This window comes from Apiospora hydei (assembly GCF_038363865.1).
Source record: "Apiospora hydei strain CBS 114990 chromosome Unknown utg000010l_segment0_segment0, whole genome shotgun sequence".
Classification (NCBI taxonomy): Eukaryota; Fungi; Ascomycota; class Sordariomycetes; order Amphisphaeriales; family Apiosporaceae; genus Apiospora; species Apiospora hydei.
This window is the reverse complement of record NW_027117369.1, coordinates 1857554-1871702: the sequence shown is the minus strand read 5'-3', so window position 1 is coordinate 1871702 and position 14149 is coordinate 1857554. Positions and strand designations below refer to the sequence as shown.

At 56.0% G+C, this 14149-nt stretch overlaps 5 protein-coding genes across 5 annotated transcripts; 4 read left to right on the top strand and 1 right to left on the bottom strand.

The window, feature by feature from the left end:
- Window positions 1-242: 242 nt before the first annotated feature.
- PG997_014781 (lysocardiolipin acyltransferase) lies at window positions 243-1794 on the top strand (the record flags this gene model as incomplete). The annotated part of the gene is given in 4 exon segments (XM_066819095.1): window positions 243-560; window positions 578-805; window positions 894-1342; window positions 1437-1794. 4 exon segments carry the CDS (start codon window positions 243-245, stop codon window positions 1792-1794), a joined length of 1353 nt encoding a protein of 450 aa, XP_066661283.1.
- Window positions 1795-2404: 610 nt separating this feature from the next.
- On the bottom strand, window positions 2405-3600 carry PG997_014780 (oxidoreductase domain-containing protein; the record flags this gene model as incomplete). Its single annotated transcript, XM_066819094.1, has 2 exons — window positions 2405-3488; window positions 3557-3600. The coding sequence occupies 2 exons, from the start codon at window positions 3598-3600 to the stop codon at window positions 2405-2407; spliced, it is 1128 nt and encodes a 375-aa protein (XP_066661282.1).
- A 1193-nt stretch (window positions 3601-4793) lies between these two features.
- Window positions 4794-6206, top strand: PG997_014779 (NADH kinase pos5; the record flags this gene model as incomplete). Its single annotated transcript, XM_066819093.1, has 1 exon — window positions 4794-6206. The coding sequence occupies one exon, from the start codon at window positions 4794-4796 to the stop codon at window positions 6204-6206; it is 1413 nt and encodes a 470-aa protein (XP_066661281.1).
- Window positions 6207-7877: 1671 nt separating this feature from the next.
- On the top strand, window positions 7878-10006 carry PG997_014778 (uncharacterized protein; the record flags this gene model as incomplete). The annotated part of the gene is made up of 2 exons (XM_066819092.1): window positions 7878-9685; window positions 9793-10006. 2 exons carry the CDS (start codon window positions 7878-7880, stop codon window positions 10004-10006), a joined length of 2022 nt encoding a protein of 673 aa, XP_066661280.1.
- Window positions 10007-11251: 1245 nt separating this feature from the next.
- On the top strand, window positions 11252-13402 carry PG997_014777 (cytochrome P450; the record flags this gene model as incomplete). Its single annotated transcript, XM_066819091.1, has 6 exons — window positions 11252-11864; window positions 11984-12118; window positions 12197-12399; window positions 12471-12619; window positions 12704-12733; window positions 12841-13402. Coding segments are annotated over 6 exons (1692 nt in total), but the record flags the coding sequence as incomplete, so codon positions are not given.
- Between the last annotated feature and the right edge of the window lie 747 nt (window positions 13403-14149).

Below are 14149 nucleotides of genomic sequence, written 5' to 3'. Positions count from 1 at the left end.
CCCGCACAATAGCCTGAGCGGCCTAGCCTGCCTGGCGCAGCGCCCCTCTAGTTCATGACAACATCCTCCTCCCATGTCTTGCCTCTTTCCGGACTAACCGACCTACGACCTGACCTAGTATCCATATCCGATATCGAATACTCTCACACACACTCGCTGTTTCATCATCCCAAGACATCGTTGCCGACCGCACACCTACATACATACCTATGATCTGAAATCCATATCCGCCAACACCCAACATGACGACGACTTCGGAGCTTCGACACCGGCCGAACGGTAAGGCCGTCCCCGGCGACGAGTTCGATGCCTTCCCCATGGCTAGCCCAGGCGTGGCCGATGCCATGTTGAATATGCAGCAAGCTGGGCACCCTTCGGGGAGGCCAAGTACGGTTGGATCAGGTCCAAATTCCGCGCATTCACTGCGGCACTATACTTCTTCGGAGGCTCTCTGGTGTAAGGCAAACCCACCATCATCTACCACCGGTTCATATATCGCGAATATGTTGGATGAGGAAGAAAAAGAAGAAACCCGTACTGATATATACATGGTCTTGGCAGTATCCATCTCACCCAGTTCCTCGGGGCGTGGTTCTATTTCCTTAACCGCGATCTCTACTACGCCTACATGGCCGTCACCAAGGAGTCCTTCGGCCTGTTAGTCACGACTATGACGCACTGGTGGGCGCCGACCGTGATCAGAATTAGTGGTGATGCATCGACCGCCGACCAGCTCAGCGTGACGCCCGACGGGAGGGTGGAATGCTCGTTCCCCGATCGCATGGTCATGATCGCCAATCATCAGGTAAGGCGTCTTGCTATTCCGGAAATATCTGTTGGAGTTGGGCTAGCTAGTAAGAAGATGGCGGCAAGCTGACTTTGAGATCAAACAGATTTACACAGACTGGCTATACCTGTGGTGGGTGGGCTACACCAATAAACCCAGGATGCACGGTCATATCTACATTATTTTGAAGGAATCGCTCAAATACATTCCCATAATTGGGCCCGGGTGTATGTTCTTCAGCTTTATCTTTATGTCGCGCAAGATGGCCGTCGATCGCCCCCGCCTCGCGCACCGGCTGCAGAAGCTCAGGATGAAACACGAGGGGCCCAACGGTGAGGAGTACCTGAACCCCATGTGGCTTCTGCTCTTCCCGGAAGGCACCAACCTGTCGGACAATGGCAGGGTGAAATCGGCGGCTTGGGCAGACAAGATAGGCGTCAAGGACACGGCGCACCTGATGCTGCCCAGAAGTACCGGCACCTTCTTCTGTCTCAACGAGCTGAAGGGGTCGGTCGATTATGTCTATGATTGCACAGTAGCATACGAAGGCGTACCGTAAGTTTCTCTCCCTCCCAGACATCGAAGAAATATTTTGTTGTGAACGCGTTTGAGTTGTTCATCGTTGGCTGACACTCCTGATAACCTATAGCCGAGGAGGATTTGGCGAAGAGTACTTCACCCTGTCCAGCACATTCTTCCAGGGCCGCGGCCCGAAATCTGTCAACCTCTACTGGCGGCGTTTCGCGCTGGCGGACATGCCCCTGCACGACCAGACCGAGTTCGACGCCTGGCTACGCGAGCGCTGGTACGAGAAGGACGCGCTGCTGGAGCAGTACGTGACGACGGGCCGCTTCCCCGCCAACGGTGCCGGCATTAAGGGCCACATCGAGACGGAGGTGCGGACGCAGTACTGGTGGGAGTTCATTAAGATCTTTACTTGGCTCGGCTGCTTCGGCTTCTTCCTCACCTCTCTGACGAGGTTCTTGCTCAAGTTCCGGGATTCCTGATCCACTTGGTTTCAACCACGAAGTTTGGCGGGGATCATCGCTATTCGGACTATGAGATGAGTTGGAGGAATGCGGCATCCCTCTTTCTGGCGTGCACACAAGAATGTGGAAAATATGGAACTAGGATGGGCTCACTGGGGGCATTTTATGATTTTGTTTTCTTTTTTATCAATGATACCAATGTAAGAACGGGACGGACGGGCGTGGAGCCACACCAAAACATCCTGGGGCATTCTCATGGAGCGGCGTTCCCGTGTGCTGGATTTTGAGACGGCATGCACCTCGGTTCGACAAGGCAGGCAGGACGGAATCCTTCACGGTTGGGGCATCAGTTTGTTTGTTCTGATTTCTTGGTTACGTACCGACGTACATTACTTAACGTATGGAGCATACAGCATCGTTTAAAGAGGTGGGCTGACAGACAGACGGGGCAAGCTCAGGCGTCGCATCAGTGCGGTCTTGGTATGTTTTCTAAGGCAGTATTATACCTCACTACTCACGTTATGTGTGACTGGCAGTTTCACTTCCGCCATCCTGGTGAAACAGATATGTACATTATGCATTCTCTACGATTGCCTATTTTAAGTCATATTTACGGGAACCTTCCTTCTCACGATGAGATCGGCACCTCCCTCCCTGTCTTGCCGCTCTCTTGCACGGCCTCGATGATCTTGAGCACGTCCCGGGCCTGCGACGCGGGCACGGGCACATCCTCCTCCTTGCCCGAGGCGAGGGCGCGGGCGAAGGACTCGTAGATCTTGGCATAGGTGGGCGGGGGCTCGACGTTGGGCAGGTCGCGCTGGGAGACGGCGCCGCCCTCTCCCAGGATGGCGAGCTTGCCCGCCCACTCGGGCCCCTCGCGGCCGAACTTGGCATCCGAGGTCGTCATGCCGCCCTTGAGCTGGGGCTCTTGGGTGTCGAGGCCCTTCTTGGTGTAGGACCCCTTGGAGCCGCGGATCCAGAAGCGCGGCTGCTGGGTCTCGACGCTGAGGACGCCGATGCGCACAATGGCCGTCAGGCCGGTGTCGGGGTAGTACAGGTGCGCCGTCAGGGAGTCCGGGTCGACGGCGCCTCCGTCCGCGGTAGAGCCCGGGTAGAACTTGCCCTGGCGCTGGCTGACGAACTTGGCGTAGACGGACTCGGGCATGCCGAAGAGGGTGTAGACCTGGTCGACGAGGTGGGTGCCCAGGTCGTAGACGGCGCCGCCGCCCTGCTCCATGGGCATGGTGCCCTTCCAGTTGGTCGGGTGCTCCATCTTGTAGCGGTCGAAGTGGGTCTCGAACTCGACGACGCGGCCGAGGATGCCGTCTTTAATCAGTTGGGACACGGTCGCGAAGTCGGCGTCGTAGCGGCGGTTCTGGTACACGCACAGCAGCTTGCCCTGCTTGGAGGCCAGAGCGGCGAGCTGGGCGGCCTCGGCCGAGGTCGGGACGAAGGGCTTCTCGCAGCAGACGTGCTTGCCGGCCTCGAGGGCGGCGGTCGCGAAGGCGAAGTGCGTGGGCGGGGTGGTGCAGAGGACCACGACGTCGAGCTCGGGGTCGGCGAGCAGGCTGTCGAGGGCGGTGTGGTGCTGCAGGTCGGGGTAGTCGGCGGGGGCCGAGTCGCCGGGCTTCGGGCTGCGCTGGAGGATCGAGCGCAGCTTCAGCAAGGGGGTGGCCTTGATGAAGGGGATGTGGAAGATCTTGGCCGACATGCTGCGACACACGCTCTAGGTCAGTCTATGTTCTCTGGGACGATCCAAGTGAAAGTCGGAGAGGCTTACCCATAGCCGACGACGCCGACATTGAATTGCTTGGAGCTCGCCATCTTGAGTGCTGGTTCTTTCGTTGCTTCAGATAGCTTGGGGAAGATGCTGCTGGTAAGCTAGAATACGGGGGACAACGGGGTATATATAGTTCACGAGAGACAAAATTCGGGAGAGCTGTGTCCTTCGCTTGAAGAATCCGCAGCCGATGCAGTACACTCGCACTTTGTAAGCAACCCTGGCAGTTCGACTCTCGTAATAGCCCCTACCGATGGCGGGGTGGACAGTAGGATGGTGATACCATCCCACACATTACGATGCCTTTCTCCAACCGTGACTGACTGACACCACAGCGGGGACGCTTGCTTGCAAAGCTTCACCCCACCACAGCTAGAAGCGAAACAGTGGGCAGCTCGCAAGCTAAAAGCGCTGGAGCTAGCTCTCTAGCCTGCTAGCTGATGAGGACCGTGTTGCGTCATTTCCATTTCGGGTAGGAATAGCAGTTGGTGAGGGAAGACTCTGTCGTCGCAACGGGTCCGATTGAGTGCTTGGTAATACAAAATGTCTCGGCATGTTTTTTTTTCTTGACTCGAGGCCGGGGGACAGAGGATGGAAGACAAGGACAAGGACAGGGACTCATCGATCTGTCGTGTCAGAAAGATACCGTCTAACGCCGTTTCTGGCAATGCGAAGAGTTGAGATCCCGAGAAAGAGCACGAGAGCGGTCCACTAGTGCACGTGTCAACTTTCGTCTGGTAGCAGGTACTCGTTGGATACGGAGCAGGCTCCGGGGATAGTGATCCAGTCTGGGAAGCGTGAAGAAAGATCAAAATTTGGTAGATACAAACATGAGGAAGCAAAGGCTGTGTCTGTTTGACTGGCAGTCTTACCCCAGACGCCATGTCATGGCAAGCTGTCAGTGGCATGGAGCTGCTGAATTTAGGACCTTATCTGATTGGTTTAGTGGGGGAGAGCGCTCCAGCAAGGGCTGCAAGGGTAGCCCTCCATGATCGGCGCTCGCAGCAATTTCTACCGAGCCGCCCGCACGCAACCGATTCTGTAGAATCTGGCACGTCAGAACTCCAGGACATCATCAACAGGTCAAGGAGAAACAGGGCCACAGTTTCTCAGAGCTGCGCGCAAGAGATGGAATCCTGAGCGAAGCGGCGGCGAACCCTTTGACTTCCTGCAACCATGACCAGTGCGTCTGGTCCAACGACAAAGCTCGATAGCTGCTGCTGCCGTTGTCGCAAAGATGAATAGACTTCGGACGACAGCGACATCCGTGTCCGCCGCCTCGCCGCCGGCATGGAGGATCAAGACTACAACCACCACCACCCAACGACGACGATGCTTCTCCGCCACCCCGCGCCGGCGCGAGATCCGCGACGCCCGCACCCTCGGCGACCGCATCGTCCCGCTCTACAAGAGCAGCTCGACCTCGTCGCTGCTCTCGCTCGAGTGGCCGTCGCCCCCGCGCAACGTGCTGATCATGCCGAAGCTGCACGCGCCGCCCGTGATCGCGTCCACCGTCGAGTTCGCCAAGCACATCCACGGCGAGTACCCGAACCTGAACCTCATCTTCGAGAAGCGCATCGCCGACATGCTGCACGAGGCCCTCCCCTTCCCCGTCTACAGCTCCGAGCCCATCCACTTCCCCACCCGGACCGACCTCGTCGCCACCCTCGGCGGCGACGGCACCATCCTGCGCGCCGCCAGCCTCTTCAGCCTGCACACCTCGGTCCCGCCCATCCTGAGCTTCAGCATGGGCACGCTCGGCTTCCTGGGCGAGTGGAAGTTTGAGGAGTTCAAGCGCGCCTGGCGCGAGGTCTACATGAGCGGCAGCGTCGTCGCTATGAGCGACCTGCAGGGCCCGCACACCCAGGCCGCGCTGAATACTCCCACGTCCACGTCGGCCGCGGGCCAGCACGACGCCGCGGAGATCCAGAAGCGCTACGAGGGCTGGGCCAGCATGCGCGGCCGCAGCATGGGCGTCAACCGCTCCTCCAAGATGCTGCTGCGCCACCGCCTGAAGGTCGGCGTGTATGACTCCGACGGTAACAATGTCAACGAGCAGCTCATGCCGACCTCGACCGCGGCCTTCCCCGTCGAGCCGGCCATCCGCGACATCCTGGGCTCTGGGCAGCCCGACGTGCACGTCCCGGACATCCACGCCATCAACGAGCTTGTCATCCACCGGGGTCCCAACCCGCACCTCGCCATCGTCGACGTCTACGTCGGCAACCGGTTCCTGACCGAGGCCGTCGCCGACGGCATCCTCATCAGCACCCCCACGGGCTCGACGGCCTACTCGCTAAGCGCGGGCGGGACCATCATCCACCCCCTGACGAAAGCGATGCTGCTGACGCCCATCTGCGCCCGCACCCTCAGCTTTCGCCACCTGAGCCTGCCGCTCAACAAGAAGGTCGTGCTCAAGGTCAGCAAGAAGAACCGCGGGCGCGAGCTCGAGGTCAGCATCGACGGGAAGCGCAAGGCGGGCGTCACCATCGGCATGGAGATCCGCGTCACGGGCGAGGAGGTCGGCCGCAAGCCCAAGGGGGCCGACGGGTGTCGCGATAATAGCTGGACGGGCGGGGTTCCCTGCGTCATTCGGAGTAGCGGGCAGGGGGACGAGGGGGATGATGATGATGGGTGGGTTGGGGGCTGAATGAGAGGCTCAAGTTCAATTACCCGGTGGGCTGAAGTGTATCTGATCAGCTGCTAGGTAGACTCCTGGGATACCGGGATGGATATATATATATATATATATTTAACGAATAAATGAACGAATGATCCGATACATAGTCTGCAAGTGATCCAGAATACCACACCACATAATACACCAAAAAGGGTGCCATGGGTTTGGAATGTCCCAGCCAACATTGTACTAGGGGTAAATGTCTGATAAATGTTTGATTAATGACATTTGAATATCGTAACATGGCCTCCCCAGATGAACTCTCGCCAAACGCGAAGCACTATATTTTGGCCATGGTGATGCCATTGGGGGACCATCGTGTACCTTCTTGATTAGGAATATCGTCCTCTGGGGTAATGTCCAGAAAGATGTTTATTCTAGTTTCTAAACCAAGACAGCGACTTTTATGCAACGTCGTAACCAATGAGGACAGCCAGTGTGGGATAGAATAGCTACTGGTCAGTTACTGCCTAGGTAGATCCCTCATGGGAAGAAGTCTCAACCGGGTTTGATTATACTACTCCAGCCCACGATGGTTGAGCATATTCCCTTCTTCATATGGTTAAGAGCATAGGTAGGCACTCAAGGGGGCATTGGAAAGACACTGGACTAATCAAAACAGCCAACAGGTGGAACAATGGCAGCAACATCGATTTATTGCCTACTCCATTTGCACGGAATGTTCGAGTGCTTAGTCGAACGCCGATGCTCCTAGCTATTCCAATCGATTATCACCATATACATGTACTTACATACGTTATCAAGAAAGGTGGTGACATTAGGCCTGGCTGGGTATTCCAAAGTCATCTTGAACCAACACTCCTGCAAAAGGTCACACTTTCAGTCTAATCGTACACCCAGCTCTAACAATCGCCGCGTCTCCGCATATTTTAAATAATCTGCCGCTGCGTTGGGTCCATGTGAAGTCTATTGCACTTACCTTACCCACTGAACTAATCCAGAAAGCATCCGAGATTTGGGGATTCACCGCAATACCACTCGTGGATCAATGGATGTGCTTCAATTCGAGCTTGCCATTTCTTTTAGATCTGAATCACCTTCTAGGTGAGAAGTTTAGACCAACAAGCATACATACTTGGTTGTGGCAGCCGGCTGGCTGGTTGAGGGATCTAGAGGCTTCCAAGCAACACAACCACCAAAATCCCTTTTCATCACTCATACTGATGGGCTCGGGAAACTTCAACACGGCCTGGCTTGGAGACTGAGTAAGTACAGACATGAGCTGAGCATCATCTTGCTTTATACCACGACAATTCCGTAGCCAAGTGGTTTTACATGACACTAGCTAGGTCGGTCGACGTTGCCTGCGAGCTGCTTCCAGTTGCACCTACACCCATCAATCAATAGGATGCCTGGAAAACTTGGAAGCTACCTACCTAACTCTGGTGGTTCTTTCCATTTATTAGGAGCCGAACCAGACTCATGTCAGGCTCACCTCATCCCCACTGTGGCATCTTTCCTTCCCTCCCAGAACATGCTCTCAAGTGCGCACTCTGCCAACTTTATCTCCCCAATCCCACAAGCACTCGCTCATATCAATACGGAACTATGAATTCCCACGGGCTTTTGATCTTCTATTCTATCATTCTTGGTGCCATCATTTCCGTCCCATGCTTCGCCATGTTTTTCAAATGGCTTCGGCAGCAGATCGCTGAACAGCAGCAGCAGCGGCAGCAGCAGCGGCACCAGCAACAGCAGCAGCAACAGCAGCAACGAGAATCTTCCAGTCCAGCACAGGCCGCGGAAGACTCGCTTCCACCGCCAGTACCGCCGCCGTCTTCCGCCATTGATGAAAGACCTGATGGCGATGATGTCGATTCTCGCGTAGAAGACCGCCAACATCTGACGAGCCTCGAGCGTTTCCTGTCATCAAGGGTGCCTGCTCAGTGCGCCGGCTGCTCTAGATTGATCGAGCTAAGCGCCGACAATGTCACGCGGTCTGTCCAGCGGTGGTGGAAGGAACGAACACGTCGGTCCGGCACTAAGAAGGTCGAGCTGGCTTGTGGTCTTTGCTGTGGCAAGCAGTCCTGCCACGCCGTCACCTGCCCCTGCGGGTCCACGGTGTCCACAGGATGGCTGAACCGTCACGAACTCAAAGCACGCGTGTCTGGAACCAGATTCGTCTTCAACCACTGCTGCTACCAAGGCCGACTTGTTGCTGTGTGGATGCTAGCCACTGCGACTTCGCAGTCCCAGCCATCGTCGACTCCGTCCATCTCCTCGGGCCCCAAAGAGACCAACAATGGTACCAACGCGGAAGGCGTAGGCTACGCTAGGTCCGAACCTATCCTGCAGCGGTTGATTAATCGCAAGCCGCCGCGTATCAATACTCCTCAGGAGGACTCGGAACTGATGATGCTCCTGGAGCTTCGGTTCCGACTCTTGGCCCGTCTGCTACCGAATTGCTTGAATGACGACATGGGACTCGTGGCGTTCATGTTGGCTCGCTCCGACCTGCTGAGCTGGACTGCAGACCTCCTCGTCAACGACTCTGCTGAAGAGATACAGAAGCAGTATCAGCTATACGACGGCCTTCTCGACTTCATTGAAGCGCTAGCAAACCATCCCGCCACGACGCAGCTCGTGAAGCAAGCACGCAGCATATACGGCGATGGAGGCCGGCTGCACCGAATTTCCTTCCTTAAGTTGAGGAATATTGGCAGCGAAGCCAACGCCGTGGACACCACTGGGAAGTCGCTGGAATCCATGCTTCAGGCAATCTTCGAGAGGAACAGGAAGACGCTGGAATACAACCGAAAGCACAACCTTCACCGCGACGCCACTGACAATACCATCGCCAACATGCAGGCTTGGGATTCACGCATTTCCAAAATTGTTCAGACGTATCGTGTGAAGGCTGTTGTTAGATCCATGGCCAACCTGCGAATCGATCCAGCACCAGCAATCCAGACCTTCGCAGATTACCACCGAGAGAACGGCCTGGCAGAAGTCTCCGATAACTTAATCCTATATTCACACCACTACAATGTGGCAGCCACGAAGGCAAGCACCGGACAGCCTCCCCGCCAACGCATGAAGCGCGTGATTCGGGAAATCACGACCCTGCAATCGTCGCTGCCTGAGGGCGTATTCGTTCGGCACGGCAGCTCCCGTCTAGACGTTCTGAAGTTCCTCATCATCGGACCAAAGGACACCCCGTACGCAGACGGCTTCTTCCTGTTCGACATGTTCCTGCCACTCGAATTTCCACAGAAGCCACCTTTCGTCCGGTTCCGAACGATGCCCTGCTCCACCAATCACCAGAACGAGGGCCTCAACCCCAACCTCTACAGCAGCGGCTACGTCTGTCTAAGCCTGCTCGGCACTTGGTCTGGTGAGCCATGGCGTCCGGAGCAATCAACGTTACTCCAAGTGTTGGTGTCAATCCAGTCCATGATTTTCTGCGCCGAGCCTTACTACAACGAGCCGTAAGTTATTCAACTGACCGTTATTCCACTTACCGTTATTCCACTTAACCCAAACCGCCCATTGGAATAATAATACTGACACGTTTATGACATTGTTATTCCACTAGATATCGTTGCAAAGATGACGCCAAAAGCCAAAAGTACTCCAAGAGGATTCGCCAAATGACGTTCGATTGTGCGATTACTCCATGGATCGAAGCCACTGCCAATGCGCATGGGGGCAAGCTCAGTGTCGCAAGGGGTCCGGGACAGTCGAATGTCGACGAGATGTGGAAGGACGTGGCTGTCCACTATTTCGGCAAGGACTCGGAATACAGATAGGGGAAGCAACAGTAGATACCTCTAGTCAGCGTTACATATGCATCCATTGTAGACAGCGACTAATCACATTGAATCGTTCATCCCAACTTCCTCGTCCACTGTAATCCGCCGTTTAGACAGCATCTCATCTACTGATTATGCCATCCCGCCATCCAGATAATGGTTATCCGCCCTGTTATTCAGACTTCTTCTTAAGGGATGACTGGCTACTGTAATGGGTACCCCATGGAATAAGTCGGCATGAACGATTTGCAAACGAGGTCTACACCTTTGCAACCGCCCACTACACTTTGCACATTTACTTGTAAGGTTTGTGTTGTGTTCTGACTATGAATTTGCCAGATCGGATGAGCGGGCGACTAATATTGAAGTTCACCAGTCCAGTACGAAGACAGGTTGCAATATATCTCTGCTGACCAACTGCTTATGGGCATAGGCCAAGGCCGAGTGGATCGATAGTATGTATTCAAGTGGGCCAACGTCGTACTCTACTAATTAAGACCCCTATTTCTCACGTGGGAATTCTGCAGCACATCACAGACCATTTGCCAGCATGCGATCATGTAATTATGCTCCGTATGTAGGCCTACTTGATAAGATTGATGCTTGACCATGCCACGTGGTGTAGGACACTCATGGGATAGAACCCAGCAACCACAGTTATTGTCCCAGTCAGATAAAGGTGTTGCGGGCTGGGCCATATGAAATCGGATAACGAGGCTGTCCAAACACCAGGGTTAGCTAGATGCCAAGCATGAGCGCCGATTGCAAGATTACAGATTAGGATATATTACCCTTTTGGGGCAGATCTGCGTCAAGAGAGTCTTTGACCTTTTGATCGACGTGATGCGATGAGGTGACGGTCACCCGATTCACGATTTCCGCTGGGACTTGAGGGTGACATAGTTGCATATCTTGGGGGGCCCTGCCCATAGAACCCTGCCTGTCTGCGCCGCTCTACGCCGCGTTGTGCCGCACGCCCGCATCTGGGACAACCCACCAGTGGTATACAGATTCGGCCAAGATCGACCCGCATAGACCGGGCTGGAGCGGGTGCTAGGCTGGGCGCGGTGTTAAGTCCGAGAGCCCACCCATCCACACGGGAAACCCTTCCCGGTATTTCGGGTCGCATACAAGATTTTGACTGCGCCGCTGCGCCTGGATAAATACGGTTCGTCTCCCCTCTTGCACCTCTTCTGCCACGTCTCCTCGCCATCCAAATCCAGCGGGCGTGAACCACCAACGATGGCTTCTCTACTCACGGCCTCTTGGCCGTCAGCTACACACCTCATGACCCTGTTTGTGGCTGGAGTTGGTTCGCATCACCTCATCCGACCATTCGAGATCGACAGCTATCCCCTGACCATCTGCAGCGCCTACCTCGCCTCCCTAGCGGCCGCCTTTCTGTTGTATTTCCGCACCGTCGTCGGCGTAGATGCCTGGACCGCCGCGGCGCACACCCTGATTCTATCCTGTACCTTCAACGCCGGCCTCGTCTCCAGCCTGCTGATCTACCGCGTCTTCTTCCACCGCCTGCACCGCTTCCCGGGCCCCTTCGCGGCCAAGATCTCGCGCCTCTACGCCGCGCGCGCCTCGGCCGACGGCCTGCAGATGCACCTCGCCACGCAGAGGCTGCACGACGAGTACGGCGACTTCGTGCGGACGGGGCCGCGCCACCTCTCGATCCTGCGGCCCGCCGCCATCCCGGCCATCTACGGGCCCGCGACCAAGTGCGTGCGGAGCCCGTGGTACAACGCCCACCCGGGCGGGCTGGACGACCTGTCGCTGCTCCAGACGCGGGATCCCGAGGCGCACAGGCGGCGCAAGAAGCTTTGGGAGAGAGGGCTGAGCTTTAAAGGTATGCGTAGCTCTCCCGTTTCGTGGTTGAACCGCAGGGGCACTGGCTTTCTGTCTCATACGGTCTCTCACCTTGCTTTTCTTTCTTATCTTGGAGTGATGCTGAATGATATCTCCTAGCCCTGCAATCGTACGAGCCGCGCGTGAGGGCCAAGGCCGACCTCCTACTTACCCGTCTCGATGAAAATGTGGGCAAGCCCATCGACATGACCATGTACGGCATGTTCTACGGCTTCGACGTCATGAGCGAAGTGGGTGAGTGAAACAAAAAAACTTGCGAAGCGAGCTGTCTTATCCGTTTCTAGCCAAGAATGAAGGTTAATGAAATCTCAGGTTTCTCCAAGGACTTCAATATGCTGAACTCGCAAAAGGAGCACCCGGCCATCGTGGCACTGCACAACAGTCTCTCCATCCTCTCCATCGTCGGCGGCTCCCTGCCCTGGCTCTTGGGGATGCTGACCCGGATCCCCGGGGCCAGCGCGGGGTACCAGGAGTTCATCGAGTGGTGCGGCGGTGAGCTGCAAGCCAGAAGAAAGGTAAGCCGATTCGATTCCTCTGTGCGATCCAATATACGAAATGAGCCGCTTGCTTATCCTACATACGGTAGGCTTACAAGCAGGAAAGGGCGATGAATGACCAGGATCCCAGCGATGTCGTCTCCTGGCTGATCAAGGGCGAAGAAGAGGGAGATGTCGGCGCCCCTCGATCCAACCTCGCTTGGCAGGAGGAGGCCCGGCTGCTAATCGTGGCTGGAAGGTAAGTGTCATCAACCAGCCTCTTGGGCGACTCTCGCACCGGTCTTTGCATGGATAAGTTCTAACCACCAATCGGCGCAATTAGTGATACAACCAGCACGGTTCTGACAAATACGTGAGTAAACTGGCTCCTGGTCTTATCTTTTTCCCGACCTCTCTACTGTCGCTGGGAAGACAAGGCAATGTTCAATAAGCGGAGCACTGACGATCGACGTTTCACAGCCTATACTTCCTCGCCAGCAACCCGGAAATCTACCACAAGCTCCAGGACCTGGTCGACACAGCCCTGAAAGCCGACGGAGGCGACAGTACCGAAGTAACCCACGAAAAGATCAAAGACATCGCCTACCTCGACTGGCTCGTCCAAGAAACCCTGCGCCTCAAGCCCGCGGTGCCGAGCGGCGTGACCCGGCTCACCCCGCCCGAGGGCCTGCAGATCGACGAGGTCCGCGTCCCGGGCGACACCATCGTCGTGGTCCCCATGCACAGCATCCAGCGGGACGCGCGGTACTGGGGCAACGGCGGCGACGCGGCCGCGTACCGGCCGGAGCGGTGGGAGGGCCTGTCGACCGAGAAGGCGGCCTGGATGGCGTTCAACCGGGGCGCCGGCGTGTGCCCGGGCAAGAACCTCGCGTTCATGGAGCTGCGGCTCGTGCTGGCCAAGATCGCGGCGCGCTTCGAGGTTCCCCGCTTCGCGCCCGGGTTCGATGCGGAGGCGTTTGATCGCGGGGCCGAGGACCGGTTCACGATGCATCTTCCCCGCTGCTGCTGGTGTTCACTCCGAGGTGAGGTGGAAAGGGAGAGAGGGGAAAGAGGGAAAGAGAGAGAGAGCGCAAGAGGAAGCGCGTGGTTGCTTGTACGCGGCGGGGTGCCATGCCGCAGGTCCCATTAGCGGCTCCAGTATGAGGAAAGCCTCACATCATTTACAGTTTCCCCTTTGAATTATTGTTAATTGGTGGATATCGTCTCACAGTTCGGATGAAGTATCGACAGGCCATTTTTGTGTTGGGAGTACATCGATTCCTTATTTGAAACATAAAAAAAGAGAAAAAATACCACCGTAGAATTCATGCCACTGCCGGTCTACGAAAATACGTTTCAGCACGATAAAAGTATTGGTGACGCATAAAATACCCGTACAAGGGCCCTTGAACGAGCCTATAGGTCCAACAATAATTCAAGGATTAAACTGTAGTCAATAGGGGATCTCAGCGGTTGCTATAAAAAGAACGAATAAGAAGAATGCCGGTTTTCCCGTTCTAGGTCCGATTTAACGAAAGCTTAGCATTGGACGTGGGAAGTCTAAGTGCCTGGTGCCGTCTTACGGGCTGGTGTTGGTGTTGGTGTGGTTGGGTGTGCTCACGATGGGGCTGTCATCTTTCCCACCGCAATGAACCCCCTGCCAAGATGCGTCATGCGGAGCCAAGGAGCCAGTCAGTGCGTGGCAAGGCGGATTGCGACGTGGACGTTCCAGGGCTACCTAGGGGGAGCTGTCTGCGTCTGCCCGCAGTAAGCACCGGCAATTGGCGGG